This window comes from Thermobia domestica, chromosome 11, assembly GCF_964235325.1.
Source record: "Thermobia domestica chromosome 11, izTheDome1.hap1.1, whole genome shotgun sequence".
NCBI lineage: Eukaryota > Metazoa > Arthropoda > Insecta > Zygentoma > Lepismatidae > Thermobia > Thermobia domestica.
In genome coordinates, this window is record NC_137464.1 from 64,842,057 (window position 1) to 64,867,793 (window position 25,737).

Consider the following 25,737-nt stretch of genomic DNA (forward strand, 5'->3'; position numbering starts at 1 on the left):
TGCATGCCAGATTGCCCAGAAAAATGATTCAATTAAGAGGGCAGTTGGTTTCTATGGAAGCCAGCTTCTCAATGCCATGCTTTAGTTTGACTGTATTGCAGTGTAGGCAAGTAAAATTGACACCTTACATAGTCGATTGAGGAAGGCTGTTGGAGAGTTACATGCAGCGGCGGACTTCCCATTAGGCACACTAGGCATGTGCCTAGGGCGCAACCTTTCAGAGGCGGCATCCGGAAGAAGTTTTTTACCGATAAATTATAGGAACATTGGTACTTACAGTTGGTCAATGTGACCCTCAATTTAATTTAATTGGGAAGGTTTATTTTTTAAAAATTCATTAATGAAATGTTCCGTGCCAGCCTTTAATATAATAGACTATAGCATAGCCTTCTATATAGTTCGTAGCCACGAAGTGAATAAGGCAACGTCGCATTTGTGACGTAGGTAGTCCGATGGTTGTACTGCCTGGTAGTTATAGTCTGCTATAAGTATGCAGAAAGCACAATAAAGTTGTAACATTTATTAGCCTTACTGTACAATTTTTGATGTTTTATGATTATTTTACTATTTCTTTATATATTTTTGGAAGATAATAGGAGGAGGAAAATAAATAAATAAAAATAAATTAAACAGTTTTCTTAATTATAGAGGTAGGATCAAAATATGGCCTTTGTATGGTAGATTAGGACCAGAATATTAAGGCACAAAGCGTTAAAATAATGCTAATTTCTCTTTAGTAATACGAAATCAAACATTCTTACGATGTCGGCGATGGTATTTTGTTTCGTTTTGTATCAATTTTAGCATTTACGTAAGTACAAGGGCCATATTGTTACAATATACCCTCCATCACTAACAGCACCTTAACTAACCTGATCTTCTAACTTTATCTAAGTACAAGGGCCATATTTTACAGATGTCATAAAGTCGAATTTCGTGTTAGGGAAGAGAAATCAGCGATATTTCAATGTTTTCATGGCAGAAAATTCTGGCTCCACTTTGCTATGCAAACACTGCAACTTTCCCCCTCACCGTAAATAGCAACGTAGACTAATAGTTTTAGTTTACGTATTGCGTCCAGCGATTAATTTATTCATATTCACTCTCACCTAAATGGCAAAATATTTTTCATCTCAAAACATATTAATAAAAATTAAAAAAAAAAAAATCACTATGCCTTTCTTGGACAAAGGCACGAATAAAAGCGCGCCAGTCACCTATTATGTTGAGGTGTTTCCTATATTTGCGAAACACAAAAGGGCAGCCGACCGAATCGTGCCTAGGGGCGGCGCCATAGGTAAGTCCGCCAGTGGTTACATGCGCAGATAAAATGTCTGAAGCTTTATCTTTGGTGGGAATTTTGGCGAAAGCAAATTTTACTGTTTGCGAGTGCATATATCTCGATGTTGTAAGGCCATCTCAATAATGAAAACAATTTCCTACTAATTGTTCAAAATAACATTTCTAAATTCATCTATGTCATTTCTACTTACCAGTCAGGACACTGATCTGGAAAGCGTTGTTAGCATTGACATGCAGAATGCCATAAAGGATCTTAGCCTATTGTGGTAGCAACTATTTTAGCAATTAGTTCAGTCGGGAGTAAAATTTGTTGCAAATTACACCCATCCTTCTCCATATCATTCCCAGTCGAATGACTATCTTGAGAGATCGTACTAGGTAATTTTGTTCTAGTGTGTAACAACTTTAGAATCTCATTGTCATTATTATTTTAATTAGATGCTTATTCGTGTTGTCTCCCATTGATTTGTTTAAATGAAATCTTCCAATTTAACGCCCCACCATTATGCCCTTTACGCTAAGAGAGATGATGATTACGACAAGTGAATGATGATGACAAAATTAGTGAAATAACAATGTGGGAGGAAACGGAAGTACCCCGAGAAAACCCACGGACACGATGTTGTCCACCACAAATTTACTTGGCGAGGGATCGAACCATGGGCCCCCTCCATTGATTTAATTGAAAGAGGTTGATCAATGTTTTCATTCGAAAGAACAAACATCCGAACTTTTTATGGAGGTGCACTTCGGCATCTAATCACAGAACAGGACAACTCCCGCAATGCTCAGGAAGAAGTTCTTTAAGAAAAAGATTCAATGAAATTAATCAACTTAGATGGTAATATGTACTATAAAAACTTCATATAAATACAGTTTAGTTTTCCAGTAAATGACACCAAATGTATTTAATTTGAACAACACTCGTATATTAAAACATTTACTCAGTGACTGTTCATTGACTTGGTGTCTTGGAATAATATACTGATAACAAAAGTTTCCTGGGAGTTGGAGTTGTTAAGGATAGTCGAGTATGGTAATTGCTCGAAGCAGAGGAAGATTAATATTCCTCTTGATGTAAAGACTCCTCTGTTTTATTTGTTGTTGCTTGGGTTTTTGTGTTGGCGAATGGTAGTGTGATATTATGTTGTATACAGGCTCTGGTATGTTTGGAGATTGTGTTGTAGATAGAAAATGTTGTGATAAATGATTTATGGAAATGTTACAGAGTTTATTGGTTTGCTAGCGGGGACTGAATCGATGTAATTGAGAGAATATTAGGCTGATTATGATTTTTGCCTATTGGTTAGTTGTTATAGTCTATATCTACGGAACAGAATATTGTGCATTGTTGTAAGTGGCTACAGATTCTAAAGGATATTCGGTTACGTTAATCTGAAGGATCTGCAAGACCTAACTGAAGAATCTTGTTTCTTTATTTAAAGTTTCTACAGAAGGCTATACCAGACCCAAGTGATACCTTAACACGGTACCAAAACAGTTTATTTCCCAGAGAATCGACGATAGGTCTCTTCTCAACACAAGCCAAAATACTAACTATATAACACACAAGGAGCTCTTGTCATTATTGCTGACAAACCATATGAAGTATATACCCTAATTCACTGTGTTGTTTACATATTATCTACCCTCATTCTGAAACCAGAGTAACATTGAAATTCTAAATATTTCGTTAAAAGAAAGTAGTGAAATAAGTACATTTGTGTCTCGAAGATATGTTATTTCCTACAGGAAAATTAAACACATTAAGTTTTTTTTTCTTTCTTTCTCTTATTTAGCAAGTCCTAAATATATTTTCTAAGTGGAATACGCTGCACATTAATTTACGACCCTTCTATAGTTTCTTCTGATTTTGTCGTTACTACTCCTCAATATCAATTGTGACTTATGTTGTTTATAGACAATATATATCATACTCAACCAGGATCCAGTGAACTGAAAACTACGTTATTTATAAACAATATATATTATACTTATCCAGAATCCAGCGAACTGAAAACTACATTGTTTATAAACAATATATGTTATACTCATCCAGGATCCAGCGAACTGAAAACTGGATTTTATATACAGAATATAAATGACTGAAAATTTTTTTAATTTTCACTTTGGTAATAAAAGAACATGGATTTTGAAGTTATTATAGTGGCGACAGTTACCAATTTACTTCACTATATGTCAGACAAATTTTAACATTAGATCGGATACTTTGATCTTATTCCAAAGAATTTTAGAGATGACTGAATCACTTACCGAATACGTTTGAGTTATCTCAGATAAAATGGAATTTCTTTGAAAGTCATAAGAAATTTTAATTACATCTACTTGGGGACCTGAAACTCTTTATTGGTAATTTCAGTTCGATACACTTAAATACACCCAATTTAAGTGTATTTATTACTTTCCTAAATATTACTGTGAATAGTGTGTTCTTCATTACTATAACTCTGAAATCAATAAATTCTTAGCGAAATAAAAGACTAGCTTCTGCTTCATGAGAGAACAATCAGCTAAATTTTCTAATATGACTCGAATACCTTGTTTATTTTACAGATGGAATTGTAAGGAAATCATTAGCCTCTGCTTACTAAATTGAGAATAGCTAAGTCAAGATGATCAATTTAAGAATAATTGTTTGTCATTACTACGTAGGTTGGTGCATTTTAAATATAATTCAAATACCTATATTACTTTGCATTCTTTAGTTGCAGTACACTAATCTTCGTGCTGTATTTTTTTTTCAAGTAATTTGTTCATTAGTTTTTGGCTGTCATCCAAGTTTGTTCGCTTTTCTGTCTTTTTATTTACCTAGATTTGTACTTTGTTTCTTGTGCTGATAGTGCAACTGACCGTTTTCGTGCAAACACCTTGATTTGGAAACGTTTCCGGCCTTCCCACTGCATCACCATATTATCACAGTGAGAATATGTGTGGTGTTCTCTGATTTATCCATCTCAAGCCTGAAACATTTACTTTCATTCACGTATACTTTTGATCATTATCGCCTGTTGACTTTGAGAAATTTCATCCCCTCCTTCCTTTGTCAATTTCCCAATTTTTCACTTCCATTGAAACATGACAACCACAATACAGGAAGAAAAGAAGAACCCAAGTTGTCTCCTGAGCGAAACCTGCCAAGAAAAATATTAATATAAAGACAAAAAAGAAATAGATATAATTTTAAAAGGAAGTGCTTTCATGCACAATATCTCATACTAAATTCTGAAAGATAACCTGAAACGTCTAATTTAATAGAAGTACAGTATCAGAACATGGGGTGGTATTAGTGATTATTATTATTATTATTATTATTATTATTATTATTATTATTATTATTATTATTATTATTATTAGAGTCATAGTGGCGCAATCAGTAAGGCGCCTATCTGCCAACCAGACAAACCTGGTTCAATTTCCGGTGAAGGTGGGATTTATTTCCCGTTCTACTCTTGTTCCAATGCGGCTCTGGCGTTCACCCAATCTCTGTAAAATGGATACCTGGAGAAACTTTGAGGAAGGATGATATGATGGCCGAAGTGTTGTTCTGACCAAAGATGTCCACCGGGCTTGGGCTCATTCTTTAGCAACAACTGAGCACGAGACCGAGCTCCATTGGAATTAGCAAGCCCAAGCCCGAAGCCGAGAAAGCGCGAATTCAAACCTGTTGATATTGGTAAAGGAGACTTTATTGAGGGTAGCGAGTCTGATACAGAACGGACATCTCGTTATCATCTACATGTTCTTTCATTATGTTTTTATTCTTGTTTGGATTCATTCCCCAGAAACGATTTTTTATATCATTGCTTGGAAGAGTTTGTTCAGGATTCTACATACAAAGCATTTGTTGCAGGGATCGAGAAAATCATATATAATATTTTTCATTCTAGCCTTTCATTCTATTTCGTCCAATTTAACATTTCGATTTTTTTTAAGATTTAAATTACTTGGCATATTGGATATGTGCAAAAGATTGGTGCAATGTAAAATCGATGTATGAATATCTCTCGTCGCTCTGACTTTTTCCGGAAATGTAAGTATAGGTGGCAGCACCATTCATTATCGCAGATGGCGCTAGTGGTCCATGTCTCGTGCGGCGAAGAGTTATTTGAGTGTCAAATGAGTAAAATGGCAGGAATATTAACTAATTGTATGCGTGTCAACCTACTAGCCGTAATTTGATTTCTGTGAATCCAGAGCAACTCTTGTTGAGGAAAAGTACAAGGAAATGGTAACGTTTACGGTAACAAATGTTTTTCCAAAAAATGTCGTTTACAATTGGAACATTTCAAACGTTGTCGAACCGGCATTAGTGATTGTGATCGCCCCGGCTGTCCCACAGAATTTTACAGTGACGCTACCCTGAGAAAAGTCCAACCATCGACGAGCAGTAGAATTGCTCACATGAAACATTGTGCATGACAAACTGATTTTTCACAAAACGTGTGCACGATGGGTTTCCTGTAAGCTCAATGAACAACACAAAGGAACCACAATGGATCTGTTATTACAGCATCTCATGAGGTACGCAAGAGAGGATAGTGAATTTCTGAACCGCATCGTCACTAGTAGGAAACCATCATCCACCAGTTTGAACTGGAAACAAAGCACACCAGCCAATATGGAATGGAAACATCCCTCATAACCCAAAACGAGGAAGTTTAAAGTCACTTACTTAGTACGGAATGGTTACCGACTTTTGGGACAGTTAAGCCGTTTTGGGAACATTCAAGAAATTCTACTTATGGAATGTTTGACCCAGGGTCACACTGTTATTGTAGCCACGTATTGCCGAGCCCCGACGAAGTTATGGTCAGACATTCACAAGAAACGTCCAGGTGTTTTGAGAACTGTTTTGTTCTGTTATATCACAACACTCGTCCATACAGTGCTATTATTACAATGACTCACATATGGTCGTTTCGATTGGGAACGACTGCAATATCTGCCATACAGCCCGGGTTTTGCACCGTTGGACTTCCAACTCTTCAGATAACTTCATCGGTTCCAAGATATAGTGGAGGACCATAGGGAGGTTACCAACTGACTGGTTACTAAACCCATTACAAACATTCTACGCTCTTGGCTTTGAGAGACTCGTGAAACGCTGGGACAAGTGCTGAAATATATATAGTGGTTATGTGAAGAAATAAACCCAATTCCATCACGTAACTCTTCACACTTTCCTTTCTATACCACTTTGCGAGTGAATTACCAGAACATGCGTTTTAACAACAGAAAACAGACTGTCCATATTGGTAACGGTACTTTGTAATGCTTTTTCATAATTATGCAAGATTATATTATATCAGCTACCCACAACAGAAATAGATGAGAATGTCAAACGTCTAGTTTGATCAGCATTTAGCATTAACATATTATTATTGAGCCATAATTTCATAAATATCAGTCCTAATTCAGATTTTAAGAATGTTTCATTCCATGTTTTGTTAGCAACTGTGAGAGCAGCATCATCAGCAAGAGACGATCTACGTATTCTAGAAGTATCGTTAATACATATTAAGTAATTTTACAACTATCACGTAATGGTCTATGGTTAAGAAAACGAGCCTGTGGGTTACCTCGTATGGAGGGCAAACTTTTACCTTATTATTAATATAAACAGTTAAAATAAACACTGACAATTTTAATACTGCTTTCCAGTTCAAGATATTACGAAACTTCAATTATATTCTTGAGTAACATGTGTTACTATTATGGAATTTTAAGTTAAATATGTTTACTGTATAAATTATAGAAATATTACAAACACCAACCCCTGGTGCATACCTTCAATGACTCTTCCGACGAACATGTTTCCCACTTCAACTCCAGCAAAGAAATAAAACGACGATAACGCTGATACCATAAACAACGGACTTGCTATAAGTGCATAGAATCGTCTTCTTCCTCTAGCACTTAGAACTGTTAGCTGTAAGTACACAAATAGTTTATTAATAGATTTAACTCTACAAATATTACGCATTGTTTATATAGGGAAGTACAATTGAAATATATATGGGGATAATAAAAAAAATTATATACGAAAAAAAATCCCGAATGAAAAACTGCCATTAATACAGAATATCATAAACCTACGATGCGCTCTGTGTACTACGGAATGCTAAAGCGTATCTTAAGTGATGGTACATGATGGTTATGATAAACTTACAGTTGACGTATAGGCAATAAGTCAGCTTACAAATACTAAAAGTTGATTATACAGGAGATTTTTAAAGTTACATTGTTTTCCCATAGAATAATACTCTAAATTCCTTATTCGATACTGGACGCAGAGGCTGAAATATTCACAATACTCTAATCCTATAAAATCGTATTTTAGTGAAACATATCACCGAAGCTTTCAAGATACAAGAGACGGTTCGTACGGCTGTTTGGGAGTTTAGGTTAAAATATGCTGAGTGATACAGGATACGTTAGGAGTGTCAAAATCCAAAATAAAGTATTATAAATGAAGTACAAATGACAACATTCATCCACATATGAGAAACAAGGAAACGAATAACGTCTTAAGTGTTGTCAATACATTTTGGAAACTTCAATCTTGAAAAATTCAATAATTTTGAAATAGATTTATTTATTATCTTGATCATTATTACAAGATAGTTTAAAAGTCCTTACAAAATACGATGTCAATGTGTTTCCTTCGAATTTGTGATTTTATTACACTCATCCCTCGTTTTAATGGACAAAAAGGTGATAACAGTTGTCCGATGTTGCCGATAATTCGTAAGTTAAGACATTAAGTCTGTAGTAGTTAATATCCACAACTACATTACATCCACACAATCAAGGTTATAGCATCTGATGAAACCAATATGTTCAGTTAGCTGGCGAAACTGTTACACATTTATTATTTTTAAATAAACGTCGCTTTTGCTCAGCGATTTGTATTTCCAATAAATTCACCACTTTTAGTTTAAAATCACGACTTTCGAACTAAATTAGCTAGATTTTGTCAATTAGTTCTGATATCCGTTAAAGGGGAGTCCTTAAAACCGAAGAATGAATTTTTTTTTTTTAAATTTTATTGACCATATGTTTGGTTCTAAAGAAATATTCACATAAATCTTGGAGAATTGTGTCATTATTTCCTGACATCTAATATACTCCTTCATTCAAATATATTAAACGTGTAATATCCTGCAATCGCAAACATTTCAGCATTTGTCTTTTTAGTTAATTTTATTTATTAGTGTTATGTTCCAATGTGTATTTTAATGTTTAATATTTACTCCTCAATCGAACAGCATGTATCATTATTGATCTGCACCGTTATATGTCATTCAAAAGAAAAACGACACAGTTGACTTGGCAATTAGGTTAGAATTCAACATTCTGGAATATATATATTAAAAAAAAAAAGTCGAGATATTATGCTGAAAAATCCTACTGATTGATAAACGAATACTTTCACTTCGATTATATTAATCTTCGTAAATACTTATAATTGGGATTCTAATTTTGTAAACCAAACCTGAAAATCACTATTAGTAAGGTTCACTAACCAATTAAAAAAATCTGTAACAAGGTAAAAGTTATATTTCTTTCTTAAACCAACTTGTAAATTGATATTTTAAGAAGCTGATGGATAGCAGACAAGTTGAATTTTGAATAAACTAATTTTGAGCTTGATCCCCTGTGATAATTCAGCGAACATGTGCTGCACTGTAATTTAAACTAGTCTAAATTATCGTCAAAATTTTCGTTTCTTATTCCTTAAAAATATGTTGGAAAGTGTATATTTCCACGATATTCACAGCTATAAAACATTCATATTAATGCACATTAATAGTAATGAACGTTTCAGATAACATTCATTCTTAGTAGCTCGTGCATTAACTGTCACAGCAATTCTATCCTATGTGGGAATAAATAAGGGCTATAACCAGTCGTCAAATACATGATATACATACATGCTGCTCAATGTTCCATATAAATAGTATTTAGCAACTCCTGATTACGTGCATAGAATCACATAGCTAAAGCGAAACTTCGAAATGAATTAACCGTCAATCACGCATACAAATGAAATGTTAGGAAGTAAATGAAGGAAAAGATATACAGTTCTACGAATAAATATAGGAAATATAACTAATAAGTTACGAAGAAAATAATTATAATTAAATACATAAAAGCTGTTCATACTTAGGACACTGATTACTGTCAATAACAGCATGACTTGCGACCTTCTGTTTACTTGCCAACCGATTCGAAAAGTGTTTCTTAGCTTTATAATATATCTGCATGTTACTTCTAAACCTAGTTAACTAATGGACACCAACTCATCATACCAAACACTATTTGTTATATTTACGAAACCTAATCAACTTTATTTACAACTGTTCTAATGAATACTGAGCTTACTTCTGTCATATATTTATTACATACACTTCAAGCTACTGGTTTCTATGTCAAGTTTTACGTTCATTATGTTGGGCTAGCACGTGCATATACACATACCTGAATGAATATGTATGAATTTATAAACTTCGCTGTATGGCGGATGATATGGCTCTATCCAAGATTCAGGCTATGCAGTAATGTTCCGTTACCTGACATACTTCTTTCAAAGTTAAACACTGAGTTCTTCATTTACAGTAATGATATCTATGTATTGCGAACTTAATACAGGGTGAGGCAAAAGTCTGGATACACCCCTATAAAAGTCGAACGGTGTGAGGAATCATAATGTCGTTTGGTATGGGATGTCTATAGGTGTAGGTGCAACTTATGGGAACTATGGCGACAGCGGCGGCCATCTTGAAATCCGCCATCTTGGATTTGGGTTACGATTTTTAAATGGGAAAGGGTCATGTCGAATATATTTTTAGACTGCCTTTTTCTGAGGAACACACCTGTACAATCCGTTTTGCGATATCTTTATTTGTGTAGAAGTTATAACCTGTTAAAGTTTGGGACACTTGTCAGAGTCAGCATTACAGCATATGCTCAATATGACCTCCACTGCGCTGGATATACAATCGGAGCTTTTTTGCAAGTCCTGCTGCACACGTCGCAGGGTCTGTGGGTCAACAAAGGCACACGCTTCCTCATTACACCGGCAGAGATGAGCTATGTTGTTGATTTTTACCCATACACAATTGATTTCAAATGATCCCACAGATAAAAGTCAAGAGGTGTGAGATCAGGAGACCGTGGTGGTCACTCTACAGGACCCCTCCTACCTATCCAGTGACCTGAAACTATTCATCCAGAAACTGTCTGACCTCAGCAGCATAGCGAGGAGGTGTACCGTTCTGTTGGAAGAAAGTTGGGAAATCACCCTGCAGATTCAAAAACGTTGGAAACATATAACCAGGGAGCTTATTAAGATACATCTCTCCATTCAAGGTTTCATCAATAAACACCAGACCCACGATTCTTGTGTCCCAAATCCCACAACAAACCATCATTTTCCACCACCAGCACCTTTACAGGAATCCGCCCACGTGGGGTTTGAATCTGACCAGTAGCGATGATTCTGTTTGTTTACCTCACCTTGCACATAAAAGTCAGCTTCGTTACTGAACAACACCTGTCGTATGAAGTTTGGATTACTGTCGTACTAATCCAGAGCCCATTCTGCAAACTGTAACCGTCGATCAGGGTTAGGGCTTCCAGAGATGATATTGCAACTGTAACTTGTGCGGGTGCCATTGGTGTGTGTGCAACAGACGCAGGATTGAACGCTGACTGATACCGGATATTGCTGATAACCGGTGCGTACTGCGATGTAGACTTTTCACAACTGATGCCACAGTCTCCTCGTCGGTGGCTGCTCTTGCACGTCCTTTGCGTGGCTGTCCGCCACAGAACCTGTTGCACGAAATTGCCCAATAACTTGGAAACTGTCATACGAGAAATGTCATTTCTCTCAGGATGCCAGGCATTGAAGTCAGCAGCAATCATTCTGGTACTTCGTCCACCCTCATTAACAAAATTTCAATTCGTTCCTCCTGTGTAAGTGCCAATGTAAATCACCTGCAACGATTTAAAAAAAAAAAAAAAAAAAAAAAAAAAAAAAAAAAAAACGCCTCCTTGCAATTTTAAATTCTAACAGGTCATAACTCCTACACAAATAAAAATATCGTAAAGCGGATTGCACAGGTGTATTCCTCACAAAAAGGCTGTGTAAAATGATAAGCGACATGACCCCCTTTCCATTTGAAAAACCTAACCCAAATCCAAAATGACAGATTTCAAGATGGCCGCTGCTGTCGCCATAGCTCCTGTAAGTAGCGTCCCCATCTATAGACATTTCATACCAAACAACATTATGATTCCTTACACCGTTCGACTTTTATAGGGGCGTATCCAGACTTTTGCCTCACCCTATAGATTGTTTTACTTGTGTCGATTTATGTACATGATGTGATTGACAAATAAATGATTAATCTAAATTCTCTTACAGCTAATTTAAGTTATTTATTGACAAATATTGTAGCTGTTATTATGTTTACGGTTATTTGGACTTACTGTGTCCACTGTCTTTTTAATAAGAAATCAACTTGATCGCATCTTCCTACGCTTGCATTCCCACGTTTTCGCGAATCAGATGCGTTTTCATTCTAGAAGATCTTCAGAATATCTCCGTTGGCACCCTCAATTAAGGAATATACCATTGAGTAATTCTACATTGTCGTTCTCCACATCAATTCGGAGTCACGTGTCTCGAACATGAACTCATCGAAAGCTGACGGGACGGGATTGGCTCACGAGACAGCGGGACGAAAAACAACTTAATCATTTTTATAAATGTCTGGAAGGATTCCGCGTTACTTGAAAAAATTCGGTGATTTAATTCACTAACAAGATTTTATGGTAAGAATATTGTAACTTACTTCTTACCTAATAAACACCTTCTCTCAAGTGTCTCCAAAAGATGCTTACAAGTTAGGCAAGGTAAGTATTGTATGAAACTTCATTAAACTATAAATACACTGATCTTTTTGCAATATCTTGCGTACTCTCCTACCAAATATAATGTCATTTGTTTTCATAGTAAATATTTCTTACTTCTAATTGAAAAGTCTTGATAGGAAAATTTCATAAATAACTTTTAGTCGTAATTTTTAAATTCGATTTGATTGTTATTTACAAGATCTTGTTAATAATTTGCAGATCTTATAAACACTCTTTTGTCTTTGCTTATGTATCGAAGAACGTATCGAATTGTCCACCGTACAAGCAATGCAGCAAAGTATAAGAAGGTGGCAATAGGATTACTAGAAGAAAGATTATCAGTTATTTTGTAGACAAATAAACTAAATTTACATCTTCGTAAATTTAAAATCTTTTAAAATGCGATCTTCAATACACCAGACACATTTTCTGTAACAATTAAACGGAGTGTATTTGACAAAATTGCGCCCAGGAACTTTATAACCGAGCTTTCTTCCTCAGTCAACGTAATAAATAATTAAAAGTTATCGATGAATTCACATTATTAATGATAAATCTTCCACAGACCCTTAACTTGCAATGTTTTGTTAAAGAAGGTTCAAACTAGCCCGAATAGCTGTATTACCATAATTTACGTAATTATCACACGCACGAATTATTTTACAATAACAAAGACAACCGGATTATTTTAAACTTTCTTTAGGGAAACACGTTGTTCTCATTCATTGATGTTTTTTATTATTTATTTATTATTTTTTTTTAACGTCAACTGAGGAAGAAAGCCACTTTACTTCTGAAACTATTTCGGTTGCAAGATTCGTGGGCGCTGCTTTAGTAAGTACACTCTGTACCTTATAGTTCTTGAGCAGAACTGTTAACTACGATCCATGTATAACTCACAATGACAACCACGCACAATGACAACCAAATATTTTCTTTAATACTTGATATCATAGTGCGTAAGTTACCTAACCTAATTACTGCGTTGCACATATTATTAAGTTAAACAGAAGAATTTTCTACGTAGGAAGAAGTCATTTCTAAATTCTATTTACAATGAAATCTGCTGAATTGTTTTAATGGTCAAAAATACTGATACTGTAGTAATAAACCTGATGAAATCTACGAACTTTGTATTGTCTAACTTTGCAGTATTTCAAGTTGCTACTCTTCTGAAAAGATATTAGCTTAGAATTAAATCGGTAAAAATAAAATTTGTTTTACTACAACAATAAAACTATCAAGATTACTGAAATAAAACAAAATTATTAACTCTTATATTTATTAGAACAAGAACATACTTTACTTAGAAAACCATTGTTACCTTAAATATCGTTCATCCAGTAATGCTAATAATGCTCACATTTTATCTAAAGCTAACAACGGTTGAAACAACAAATTCTCTTCACTAAAAATTCTAAATACGTTATTAAAAAATAAAGAAATAAAGCAACTTACTTCCCATTTCTTGTATCTATCTGTGGATGATATACGTCTGGAAATGGATTCAATTGTGACTCCCAGAAAATTAAGAGAAGCCCAAATAAGAATTCGAAGCATTTTTCCGTGCCACAGATATACAAATAGAAAACATAAAAAGGAGGCAAATAATTCATTCCTAAAATTTGACTGCTGGCCACACCATGCAGATTTTATATATCTGTGGACAAACAATGATGCTGATTAAGAATATTGACAAAAGGAAGCAAAAATGTGTAAATATTAACTCATACGCTGTGTGAAAGTGTTCAAGCAACATGCTTTTAATACAATAAACTTCAGAAATACAAGAGTAGGCCAATAACAATGAATGAGTATGAATTTGTTGCTCATGAAATGACTGGAGAAAGGAATAAGTTTTAACTTCCGATTTATGGATGAGATATCGCTGCAGGCAATAGGCAACTGCACCTGACAACAGTAGGATATGAATTTTATCTTCAAGCTGCAGTCTGCTCAAGACAGTCATACAGGAGAAACTATATGCAGACTGGGAATGTGTTCATCTTTAAAAAATAAAATAAAATAAAATAAAATAAAATTAAAAAAAAAAACTCCACAAATCATATTAATTGTTTAAGGGGGAAGACGTTCTGCTACAATCAAATCCATTTAGGTGAGTCAAAGAGTCTGAAGTAGGAAGTGTTTTGACAGCAAAGACAGGTGATACGGCCCCAGTCATAAAAGACATAATGGTCAATATACTTGCCGCCATTGTTGACCGAGTAACATATTCGCTACGGGAATTTTCATGAGTTCTTGTAAATAAGATAAACCTTTGCAAAGTGCCACCCGAAGTTGTCTGTGCCTGAGCAAAATCAGATGGAAATGACGCATATCTAAAGTCCTATTAACACTAAAAATGAAAGTTGTCTGCATTATTTACCGGAAGGTAAACAGGTTGGCAATTACCCGGTTCTCTAATGACAAAGGAGGCGAAGGCATTCTGACAAGCATGTCAATTATGAAATTCCAATATGTACTCTAGCATTAGCAGATCCATTTAACTCGTTAGGAAGCACTTCGACAATGACCATGTCTATTTGGACTCTACATAACACCTTTTATAGAATACAAATCATCATTCTCATTCATAATTGATTAACCCCATGTTTTATTTTACAACAAAAGCATATATTCAATAACACATGTCATAATAACTCAATTACACTTATCTCCTTTAAAAAAAAATTAAAAAAAAAAAGCATTTCAATTTTGATGACTGAAGACAATTTCAATTCGCATACTCTAACAGTTTTATACAGTATGTTCAATGTGTTCCGGGAGCCAGACAAGTGCATTAGTACGTTAACATTTTACAGATATCCCCTCTCGCGCCATACACTCACGGTACTGACCGTAGAAGCTTTGAAACGCCCAAAGACATTGTCTTTCTGAATTATTCTCAGTATTGCCATCACATTCGCTTGAATCGAAGTAATATCCTCAAAACGTCCCTTCTTGCTTAGGGAAGAGCAGGAAGTCGACTGGGGACAAATCAGGCGAATATGATGGGTTATTAAAGGACTGTGACCCTTCTTTCCGCCAAAAATTGACCATTCGAACACTTTGCTGCGACTAAAACAATCATAGCGATTATGCCTTATACACTATTCTGCACATTTAAGCCGCGGTTTTATCGCATTTAACACAAAACTTAATTGCAGAACACTTCTCCATTCTCTCAACTCCGACAACGAATAAAGAAACACTGATAACGATTAAAGAATGTTACAGCAGTGCTGAATAGAGTTTTAGTGGACGACTTTTCTCGAACGTTCCAGAGGACGGTCTCGAGAGTATGTGGCGCTGAAAGGGATGTTTACAAAATTAACGTAGTAATAACATTTACTGGTATCGATAATTATTTTATTTCGAGGTAGTCTCAGAACTTGGAGCGAAATGCACTGTGTATCTCTGACATTTTAAAATACTTAGAACAGTCACTCTTGTTGATACGCTGAATAATTTACAAAGTGTTGTATAACATTAAAGTAGGAATTTAGAAAGTTTTTGGATCTAACATTAGTTTACCCAACAGCAAGGACAAAAATTAATAAAAATACGCACAAATGCACAGAAAAACAACTAAAATCTACTCAATGCAGTCTTTCGATTGTCATAATCCTTGCATTTACAGAAAAAAAGGGTAAAAAGAAGAAATATATTTAAAGGTAAAAGGCGTTTTTATGTTATGTTCGTGTCAGATGACAACTGCCAAATATCTCATGGTGGGAGCGTAAATGAAATACGAAATATACAGTAACAGGATATATAAAAGGTGATGAATTTCACATTCGTTGTCACTACTCAGAGAACAAGAAGTTGGAAGAAATTAACACACGAAGAAAAGATCGCAAATATATATATATATAAACAGAAAACTGGCCTCTCTATCTTCTGATCTATACTGACGTTAAGTTTCAGTAACATAGCCGAAACAAATATAAATTATGAAATATCGGACCTATTAACGAAAGAAAAAGTTTCGGTGACAGTAAAGAATGATAAATTCATCAATAGAATTTCATACAGAGTAACTCAGTATAGATCAATCAGAATAATTACGCAAAAGTAATAATTAAGTAACAATTAAACAGAATGGAAAAATTAGGGGCACATGAAATGTAATGCAGAAGGATGATACATCTAGCAAAAAAGAAAAGCAAGACCTATTAATTTGTTGTTACCATAGAGAAACAAGGAATAATTTCTGCAGAGACGTACAAGCTGGGTTGTCGTTGGTATATTATTTAAAATCATATTGAAAAGCTTCTCTAGTTTTAGGTTAGCCAACGAATATCGATCACGTAAAGTTTATTCATCTGAGAGGGGAGACAGACAGAGAGAGAGAGAGAGAGAGAGAGAGAGAGAGAGAGAAAGAGGAGGGGGAACGCTGGAATGACACTGTACTACAAGAAAGTAGTTTTTAAAGCTTATGAGCCCCGTCAGAGAGATTTCTGTGTTCAGAACTGGAGTTTAGAGTATCCATCGTTGATGATAAGATACTTCCATTGTGAAACGCATATGAAATTGACGTATATCTAACGCAATGAAGCAGGGAGAAACTGAAATTAATTTGGTGAAGACACTCTTAAAGTGAAAATGCATCATGCTGTTGGTTGGTCTGATGCGAATATGCTTCTACACATCCGTATTCGAGTCTGATATTCATGTTTACGTGTACATAATTGAAGAATCGCTGTAGAAAACAATATAAGTGCAAAAAACAGTAGTTACTGTAACAGTAGAGAGAGAGAGAGAGAGAGAGAGAGAGAAAGCAAATTGTACCCAAGCGTCACAAAATAGAAAATACCATCACTTAGAAATATAACCTAGCATATAACGAAGTGAAGCTATATATGAAAATCTAACCAAGGCATAAACATATTTAAAAAAAATAAATGAAACAATTTCAAGGTGGCACTTACATTATTTTCTACAGCGAGTCTTCAATTAAGTTCAAATGACAATACCTTACACAGTGAATCTTGATCTTTGAGTTCACAAAGTTAAGTCATCTTCTTCGAAGCATTTCTCAAAATGTGATAATCTCTACCCCAAGGCCCTTTTAATAAAACGTGTGATTTCAATTACTTTATATACAGGGTTATCTAAAAAGAAAGAACAGATTTCAAACATTTATTTCTTCCAAACTACAAAAGATAGAAACATGATTCGAACGTTACTTGATTAAGAAAAGTTTACAGTTTAAACAGCCCGGATAGAAGTTCCAATCACGGCCGCATTGGCGCTCTTGTTTGTATGTAGTGAAATGGCGGCGCCACCACAGGAGAAGTCTTTTTGTGTGCTACAATTGGCAAAACTTGAGTCCATTGTTGCAGTTCAGCGAGCATTTCGCCGTCAATTTAATAAACAACCGCCGCATCATAAGCAAATTTACGAGTGGCATCGAAAATTCGTACGAGATGGTTGCATCTGCAAAGGGAAAAGCTCGGGACGTCCACGAACATCGAACGAGAATGTCGAGCGTATTCATACACTTTACGAAAGCAGTCCAAAGAAATCCACATCACGAGCATACAAAGAACTTAACATTCCTCAACCAACGGTATGGCGAGTTCTAAAACATCGTCTGCACATGAAGCCATACAAACTGCAGTTATTGCAAGCATTGCATCCTGACGACCACAACAAAAGGTACGAATTTTGCATTAGCATGTTAGATGATATGGAAGAAGACAATTTTGCTCAACGATTAATTTTTTCCGATGAATCCACTTTTCATCTTTCTGATAAAGTTAATCGCCATAACGTTAGAATTTGGGCAAGTGAAAATTCTGCAGCAGGTATTCAACATGAAAGAGATTCACCAAAGATGAACGAACGTCTTCTGTGCGATATCTGTAACCAAAGTTTATGGGCCTTTCTTCTTCATGGAGAAAACTGTGACAGGATTAACATATCTAAACATGCTTCAAAACTGGTTATTTCTCCAACTTGAAGATGATTCAGATGACTTCATCTTCATGCAAGATGGTGCCCCGCCTCATTTCTCTAACCATGTTCGACGTTACTTGAAGGACACTACTCCAGGACGTTGGATTGGAAGAGGAGGAGCAGAAGATCAACTTTATCGCCGGTGGCCTCCCAGGTCTCCAGATCTCACTCCGTGTGATTTTTATCTATGGGGTTACGTAAAAGACCGTGTTTTTATCCCTCCTATGCTTGACACTCTTAAAGGTCTACGACATCGAATTGTTGAAGCTGTGAATTCGATAACTAGAGACCAGCTGATTCGTGTGTGGCAAGAAATGAGCCACCGTTTTGACATTTGTCGTGTAACACAAGGTACTCATATTGAATGCACACCATAATTACTAACAATAAATTGTAAACTATTCTTAATCAAGTAACGTTCGAATCATGTTACTATCTTTTGTAGCTTGGAAGAAATGAATGTTTGAAATCTGTTCTTTCTTTTTGAATAACACTGTACATAACAAGAACACATATGAAATCCTATGAAGGGGATTCAACATGCATATTTAGTAGCCAGACGAAAAACAATGACTTAAAATAATAAAAGTACAAAATTGTCTACGAGACACTTAAAATTATATATGTCTAAGTTTCTCTAGAGCACGACTCTTTCCCATACAAATCACCTCACGTCCACTACACTACTGTTTTGCATAACAATATAACTATCTGAATTAGCACACTATTTAGCAGTAGAGAAGCGTTTTACTGTTCTTTTTTAAGATCAAAATAAATAAATAAAATATAAAAATAAAATAAAATACGCGACGGGCTGAATCATATTCATTAAAATTGCATCCTACCTTGTAAAAAAATAATACAGGCCTCGGTCAAAGTATCTCCACATATCTGAATACAAATGAATTCTTGAAATGCACTTAGGATGAGCAGGGGCGTTAATATGTTCTGCTCGGGCAACTACAGATGGCAATCCATACATAACAGTGTATTTAGTCATAAAAAATTGTCCCATACTATAACCTATTCCATAAAACGCCCAGGAATCTAAAAAACTTAGAACTCCAGGTTGAAATTGCAATGCACTGACGTAAATGTAGTGAATGAAAAGTTCGTTGAAAAACAACCACCAAAGATAACGAACCGATTGTAGAAAAGTTTCTATTATTTCAAGAACTGTCCATTGCTTTGGTCCATGCACCACCTAAAATGTACGGTAAACAAGTTAATAACTTCAGTACAATCTTTTTAAGGCTATTGTCACACTAAAAATGTATAACAGATGGAAACTTTTTTTTTTTTTTATACAAACGGCGATAAACTTTACACAAACAAACGATGAATTGCACAATACATAATTCTAAAAACAATGGAATTTATGACGCATGCAACGGCAATAAGAGCAAACAGGTTACTAGGTTAATAGGGCCTCCACTAATCTATCAAAATTAACAGATAAATTTCAAATCCAACAGAGAAATCTTGATATGTTGATATGATGTATATGCCATGTAATTTTTACTAACGATTTCAATACCCTTATTAATTTATCTAATATGCATTAAGTACCAGCAGGCATTAAGTGCAATAAAAAAAAATCTGACCGCACGAATGGCGGTAACTCGATCGATCTAGCAGTTGCACGATTAGCTAATCTACAGATTTTCATTTCTGAAACATTTTCTCTTATACTTTCCAACCGTATTTCTTCATCTGATTTTATAAAAACACCGAAATTCCGTACCAACCAAATATTGGCAGGGAAACATTGTTTGACATACTTCCGAACTCTACCAGACTAACAGTGCTGCCAACCCAACAAACATTTTATTCAAATAGCACTACGTCAGGTTATAACGAATTTCAAATCTATATATAAAACGAAGCCATTCAATACTACATTTATTGTTCAGTGTTGCAAACTAAGAACACAACAGTATCAAACATATCGAAAAGCAACCAAATTTTGGAGACCTTACAACAGTAATAACGCAACAGAGATGAACGCAACTTTAATGTCGAGTACTACGATCCTGATATGAGGTATTACGAATAGCAAAAAGTTTCAAATGTGATAATCTCAACGTTTACGTATGTTTTTAAATATATATTTTATTGTGTTTTAACATTTAGTTGCGTGCGCTTGTTTCTTTAGAAAGATCGTCACGAGCAATGAATCAGTTCTATACTTAGTTTTTGCTAATTTCTTTTTCAATGTGTGAGTGTGTTTCAATCTTGTGTGTGTGTTCAGTTCAGCCAGTTACTACATATATTTTTTGACTTTCTGTTTTTGGGATTCACGTGAAAAGTTCATGTAATCTTTGTGCTCCTATTGGCTGTTATTACGTCAGAAATTGCCTTGTGTACATTCTTTCAGCTTGGCTTCACCAGCACAGACTAGCGCCTAACCTTTATATTTACTTGGAAGTCTGCAACGAAACAGGCAGGAGCTCTGTCGCGTTGCTCCTGAATTTGTCGCGTTACAAAAATGTAATAAGTTACGGGCAAGTATTCACAACTACACACACATACAACACTTATTGTTTTATATATATATATATATATATACATTAATCTTGCTATATCGAATCATTAATGTCTAGCTAAATATTAACCGTACAAACAAATATTCCTTTTATATATCGTGCGCAAAGTGTTTCTTTTGAAGTTTCAGTGTGCAAACTCTCTATGTCCTTTTTTGTGGTGATATCTTCCGTGTCTTATTACAGCTATGGCGTTGTTGATTCCTCGATCAGGATTGTAGTAATATATATGTGAAACCTAGTAACATAACAACACCAAGAAAATACACGACAGTGTAGTTTGTTATACAAGGGATAGAAAATTTCTCAATTGTCAAATGTTTTCCTATGCTCATGCTCGTAAAGTCCGACTCTGTATGTAAATGTTATGTCACTCGCAGCAGACTGTGATCGTCGATACTTGATATGGGATGCTTCCTTCATCATTTGCACTGCAGTCGCACGACAGTTCTGAGGGTCAATCTGCTTTAATACTCAGTGGGACCTGTTACTCAGAATTTTCTTCCGACCACTGTTCCTTTTCACCGATGTAGTTTTGCCTGTCTGTGTTTTGAAGATCGTTGTCATCCAGGAGACTGTCTCTCCCGACACACCCAACACACACAAGACGTAACAAAGCGCCAACAATTTATCCTATTTGGAAATGAGAGAGATCGCCTATTTTGCACTATCATCGCCTGCTAGTTTATTGCACACTGTCGTGAGGTGTTTCTATTATTCTGATGGTTTACTTATGTGTAAGATATAGTTGGCCTTAAATAAATTTGCACAATAATTTGTAACTTCTGTACAGAACTTTTGGCAGCGAAGAATATTAATATTATTATATAATTTATTAATCACCGAATTCGTAATGCGATCAAGAAATGAAAATATAGAGTCCATGAAATGTACCCTCACTTTTACGACAAAAACACAAGAATTCGTAATGCGATCAAGAAATGAAAATATAGAGTCCATGAAATGTACCCTCACTTTTACGACAAAAACACAAAAACTTAATTTCATACAAATGCTCATTTCCTAACTCATGTTGTAGTTAAATGCTACCTGGATTCAGTTAGTTTTACCGTTTTTAAAGTTCTAATCGAATCTGCTTTCTTTCGCCATTTCGAAAAACAAGACGGCACAGCAAAAAGAATATTCGTGAGAGAATACCGAGAAACAACTACGAAAAGACAGAAAAGCTGGCACTTCTGATTTGGTTCCTGAAAAGTAAACTGGAACTGCATCTTGGAAGTCCATTGAGATGCTTTGTTTCCAAACGCAATAAAATTGTTAAATGTTCATGGTTAATTCTAAAATCAGTCTCTAGTAATATATTGGGTGGTTAGTAGTGTATTGGTTGTCATTGAGAACTGAAACGGTACCTAGAGAGAAGTGTCACGTTTTAGAGCAATCACTTATCAATGAACTTTAACTGTATGTGAAATCGAAAGAGTACTATTTTGTCATGAAGGAAAGACAACGATATAATTGCTCTCATTATAAAAATAACTCATTTCGATAATAAATTACAATCAATATTGCAAAGCATTTCTATGTTTTCTTGTATCAAATTGCAAAACGACACTGCTTGAAAACTAGAGTTTATATATATTAGTTAAACAAAACCACAAGGCAGCACCACTTAAAATATTATCTAAAGTTGTTAAGAATAAATTACTAAAGATTCTTTAATGTAGTGGACAGAATGGATTTCAGTGTATGAACATGTTAAATATCAATTTCTCAAAATATTTTACTTCGAAATCGATTTTCGTAACTATGTTTCTTATTTTTATTTTTAATAAAATTTCTATACTTTTGTTTGTACGACAGATTAAAAGACGAGACTAGAAGAAATTACAAGAGTTAAAAGAACTGATCTAGTTTCTTAATACCTTTGTTCGTCACATTCACATTAAAATTATACTTATAAAAAAAAATTTAAAACAATAAAATCCAACAAATTTCAGGATAGCATTCTGGGATGTTTGCTAAAGTAAATGTTACAAAATAATTTGCTGCAGTTTAACCATATACCCTTAGTGTTGCATTATAGCAACATTTCACAGGTTTTGGATTTCAGGTATACATCTACTTATTTTATAATTTGATACTGCATTTTGTGTTTCGAGCAGCTGGCAGCAATGACGATCTTTGATAGTTGATACAACAAACCCCCGATGCACAATTGTTTGACTTTCTGAAGCTGACAAAAAACAATGTCTTTGTGGATAAAAAAGATCAGCACTTCATGGCAAATGAAAGATAAATTACGCGTCCTAATTTATCAAAAAAAAAAAAAAAAATTTTGTGTTAACCGAAGAGAAAATACATAAATATGATATTCTACAGTTATGCGCTGTATTAAATTTGTTTCGTGTTAGATTTCTTACGTAAGCAAAACCAATGCTGCGTCTTCGCACCACTAAACACATACCAGTGAATACAGGAAAAATTTAAATGTTGTGTTTTCGCATCACCAAGCTTCTGTAAGTACCCTAAATGGAGCCATACTATGAAAGAAATTGTCTCAAGCAATTCATAAAGTGAAAACCCATAGTGTAGGATATAATCACTGGCGCAATTCCCGGGGGGGGATAGGGGGGGTACGTCTCCTTCAATTTTGGAACTGGGGGGCTGCCTCCCCCAGTAATACGATTTGAAATGTTTTTTTTTTTTTGGGGGGGGGGCAGAAATGTGATGATTTGTGTTTGACTGCGACTTCATCTACATCGCCTGATAAGTAATATACAACTGGTTCATCTTAGAAATCAGATTCTTCTACCATAATATGAGTCTCATCTTCCCCTCCCCCAGAATAATCCTCAAATCTGCCCATCTCCCAATGTTGAAGACATCTCTGCTACTCAGACCTTCCACAGCATATTTTCTCAACTTCATAAATATTTTTAACATCACTTAATATATATATATTATGGGAACGATCTTACCCATCCCCCCAAAGTTGAAGACAGATTTGCGCCGCTGAATATACGATATCGTGCCTGAACCTTCGACTGTGCTATTATTTTGAAGTGTACCAGGGTTCAAAGGATTCCTCAAACCAGTACAAGGGGGACTTCGGTCTAGGTGGAGGGTGCTTATGAAATTTGCAGACATGTTGCTATGAGACGGCGTCAGTAATCACCTGTTTGCAGACAACTTTTCCTATCTGCTAAAGTTGTAGATGTCTTCACAGAGCGTGGTATAGGGATGATCGGAACAGTCAGAAGTGACAGAATAGAAGGAAACTCTCTGAAGCCTGCAAATGTTTTATGGAAAAACGAGGGAAGTTCTTCTAACTTCCGAACGTGGAAAGACTCTTTTGTGACAATGGAGTGGTGTCTGTAGTATCAAATTACGAAAGCGTGGCGCAAGTGAAAGAAATCTCGATGGACTCAGCAGGTAAGAAGAAGAAGATCAAAATTCCTCAACCGCATAATATTGACAAATATAATGAATATATAGGAGGTACTGACCTCATGGACCAAAACGTAGCGTGTTATAAAACAAATATAAGAAGTAAGAAGTGGTGGTTGTCTTTGTTTATTTGGGGGATTGATGTTGCTCTTCAAAGTGTTTTTTCTCTCTATGTAAAAATGCAGCAAAGGTACAGTGAAAAACTTATAGATTTCCTGGAATATAGAAGATGTGAGGCACTTTTTTGTTGCCAAAGTACGGAATCTAAAAGTATAAGGCTGAAAGAGTCAAAACTCCGACATCAAAAACAGTCCCTACTGAAGTGCGATATGATAAAGAAATAACATATGATAGATATTGAAATCAAAAGACTGATGTGTGCGTTATGCAAGTTGCAAACAACGGAAAGGTGCAAAGTGGCCCAGAATGACAAATACTTTGATATATTTCACAAATAAAAGACACTTGGACATAAGGTGAAAAGATTTATTCAAGTAGATGTATTAGATTTAGCCTTGAGTGTTTTCCTATAATGTACAGTGTGTAATTATTATTATTTCATTGTTTAGTAGGTTGTTTGTTATTGTAGCCACAACACATTAACCATATATGTTTTTTTTTTTTTTAACAATGTGAAGATAAAACAGGTATCTTATTGGTATGTGCTTAGTGATGCGTTATTGCAACATTAAAAAAAAAGTTCGAAAATATGTTTTTTTCGAAAATTCATTTATAACTTTCCTTCTGGGACAGTATAGGCTCAATATGGTAAATTTCACAAAAATTCTCGAGAAAAAATAATTTGAGCGTATATGGGTTAAGGTAGATATTGGAATTTTGGTATTGTGGTCCCAACATGAATAATGTTAATTTTTGGTATTTTGATATTCATTAATATTTATGTTTTTTTTAAAAAAGAAAGAAAGAAAAAGAAAAAAGAAAGAATTTATTTTTTAATTTACTAATTTTTACCTGTATTTTGCAGAGATGCAACAAAATCGTTTTACTCATGTATGTAAATAGCGATTAACAAACGCAATGTACTTGCAAGTATACGTAGCTTTCAGCATAAAAATACCTTCTAAGAGTAAGTGTGAACTCGTATCACTCTTTAATGAACTATGCCAATATCCTAACAGTAATACAATGCGGGGTTATAATATCTAATTTCTATTTATCATTGGTGTCTGGAACATAAACGCTGGACGTTAAGTTAAATCTTAATTAAAACATCACGAAAAACAGCAAACTACTAAATTAATAGACCGTTCACTAATTACTCTTTCACCACTAACAAAATAGTATCAAATTCTCTGAAAAGTTAAATTATATATTAATTTATTTTACTCGAGAACAGGCTGTTGACAGTCAATAAACGTGAAAAAGAACGTAATTTTATGACTGTAATTCTTTTAACAAAACACAACTTATGCTCACATTTTAGAAATTAATAAGCTATAAAAAAAAATCTTAAATGCGAATTGGTTCACTTGTACACGCTCCTTCCCAACCTTCGCAGTCACCCAGTAAAATAAAAATGGAAAGACTAGAGTTATTCTTCCGCATTTACAATAAACAC

General features: G+C 34.9%; 1 protein-coding gene across 3 annotated transcripts in view; it reads right to left on the reverse strand.

Annotated features, from left to right (window-relative positions):
* Nucleotides 1-4,069: 4,069 nt before the first annotated feature.
* rasp (protein-cysteine N-palmitoyltransferase Rasp) overlaps nucleotides 4,070-25,737 on the reverse strand; it is a 64,519-nt gene continuing 42,851 nt past the window's right edge. For all 3 annotated transcript variants that reach the window (XM_081730497.1, XM_081730498.1, XM_081730499.1), the window contains 4 exons: nucleotides 19,053-19,411; nucleotides 13,705-13,906; nucleotides 7,111-7,252; nucleotides 4,070-4,454 (listed from right to left, as the gene is read on the reverse strand). In XM_081730497.1, coding sequence (XP_081586623.1) covers nucleotides 4,348-4,454; nucleotides 7,111-7,252; nucleotides 13,705-13,906; nucleotides 19,053-19,411 — 810 coding nt within the window. In that variant the 3' untranslated portion in view covers nucleotides 4,070-4,347. The remainder of the gene's footprint in view (nucleotides 4,455-7,110; nucleotides 7,253-13,704; nucleotides 13,907-19,052; nucleotides 19,412-25,737) is intronic.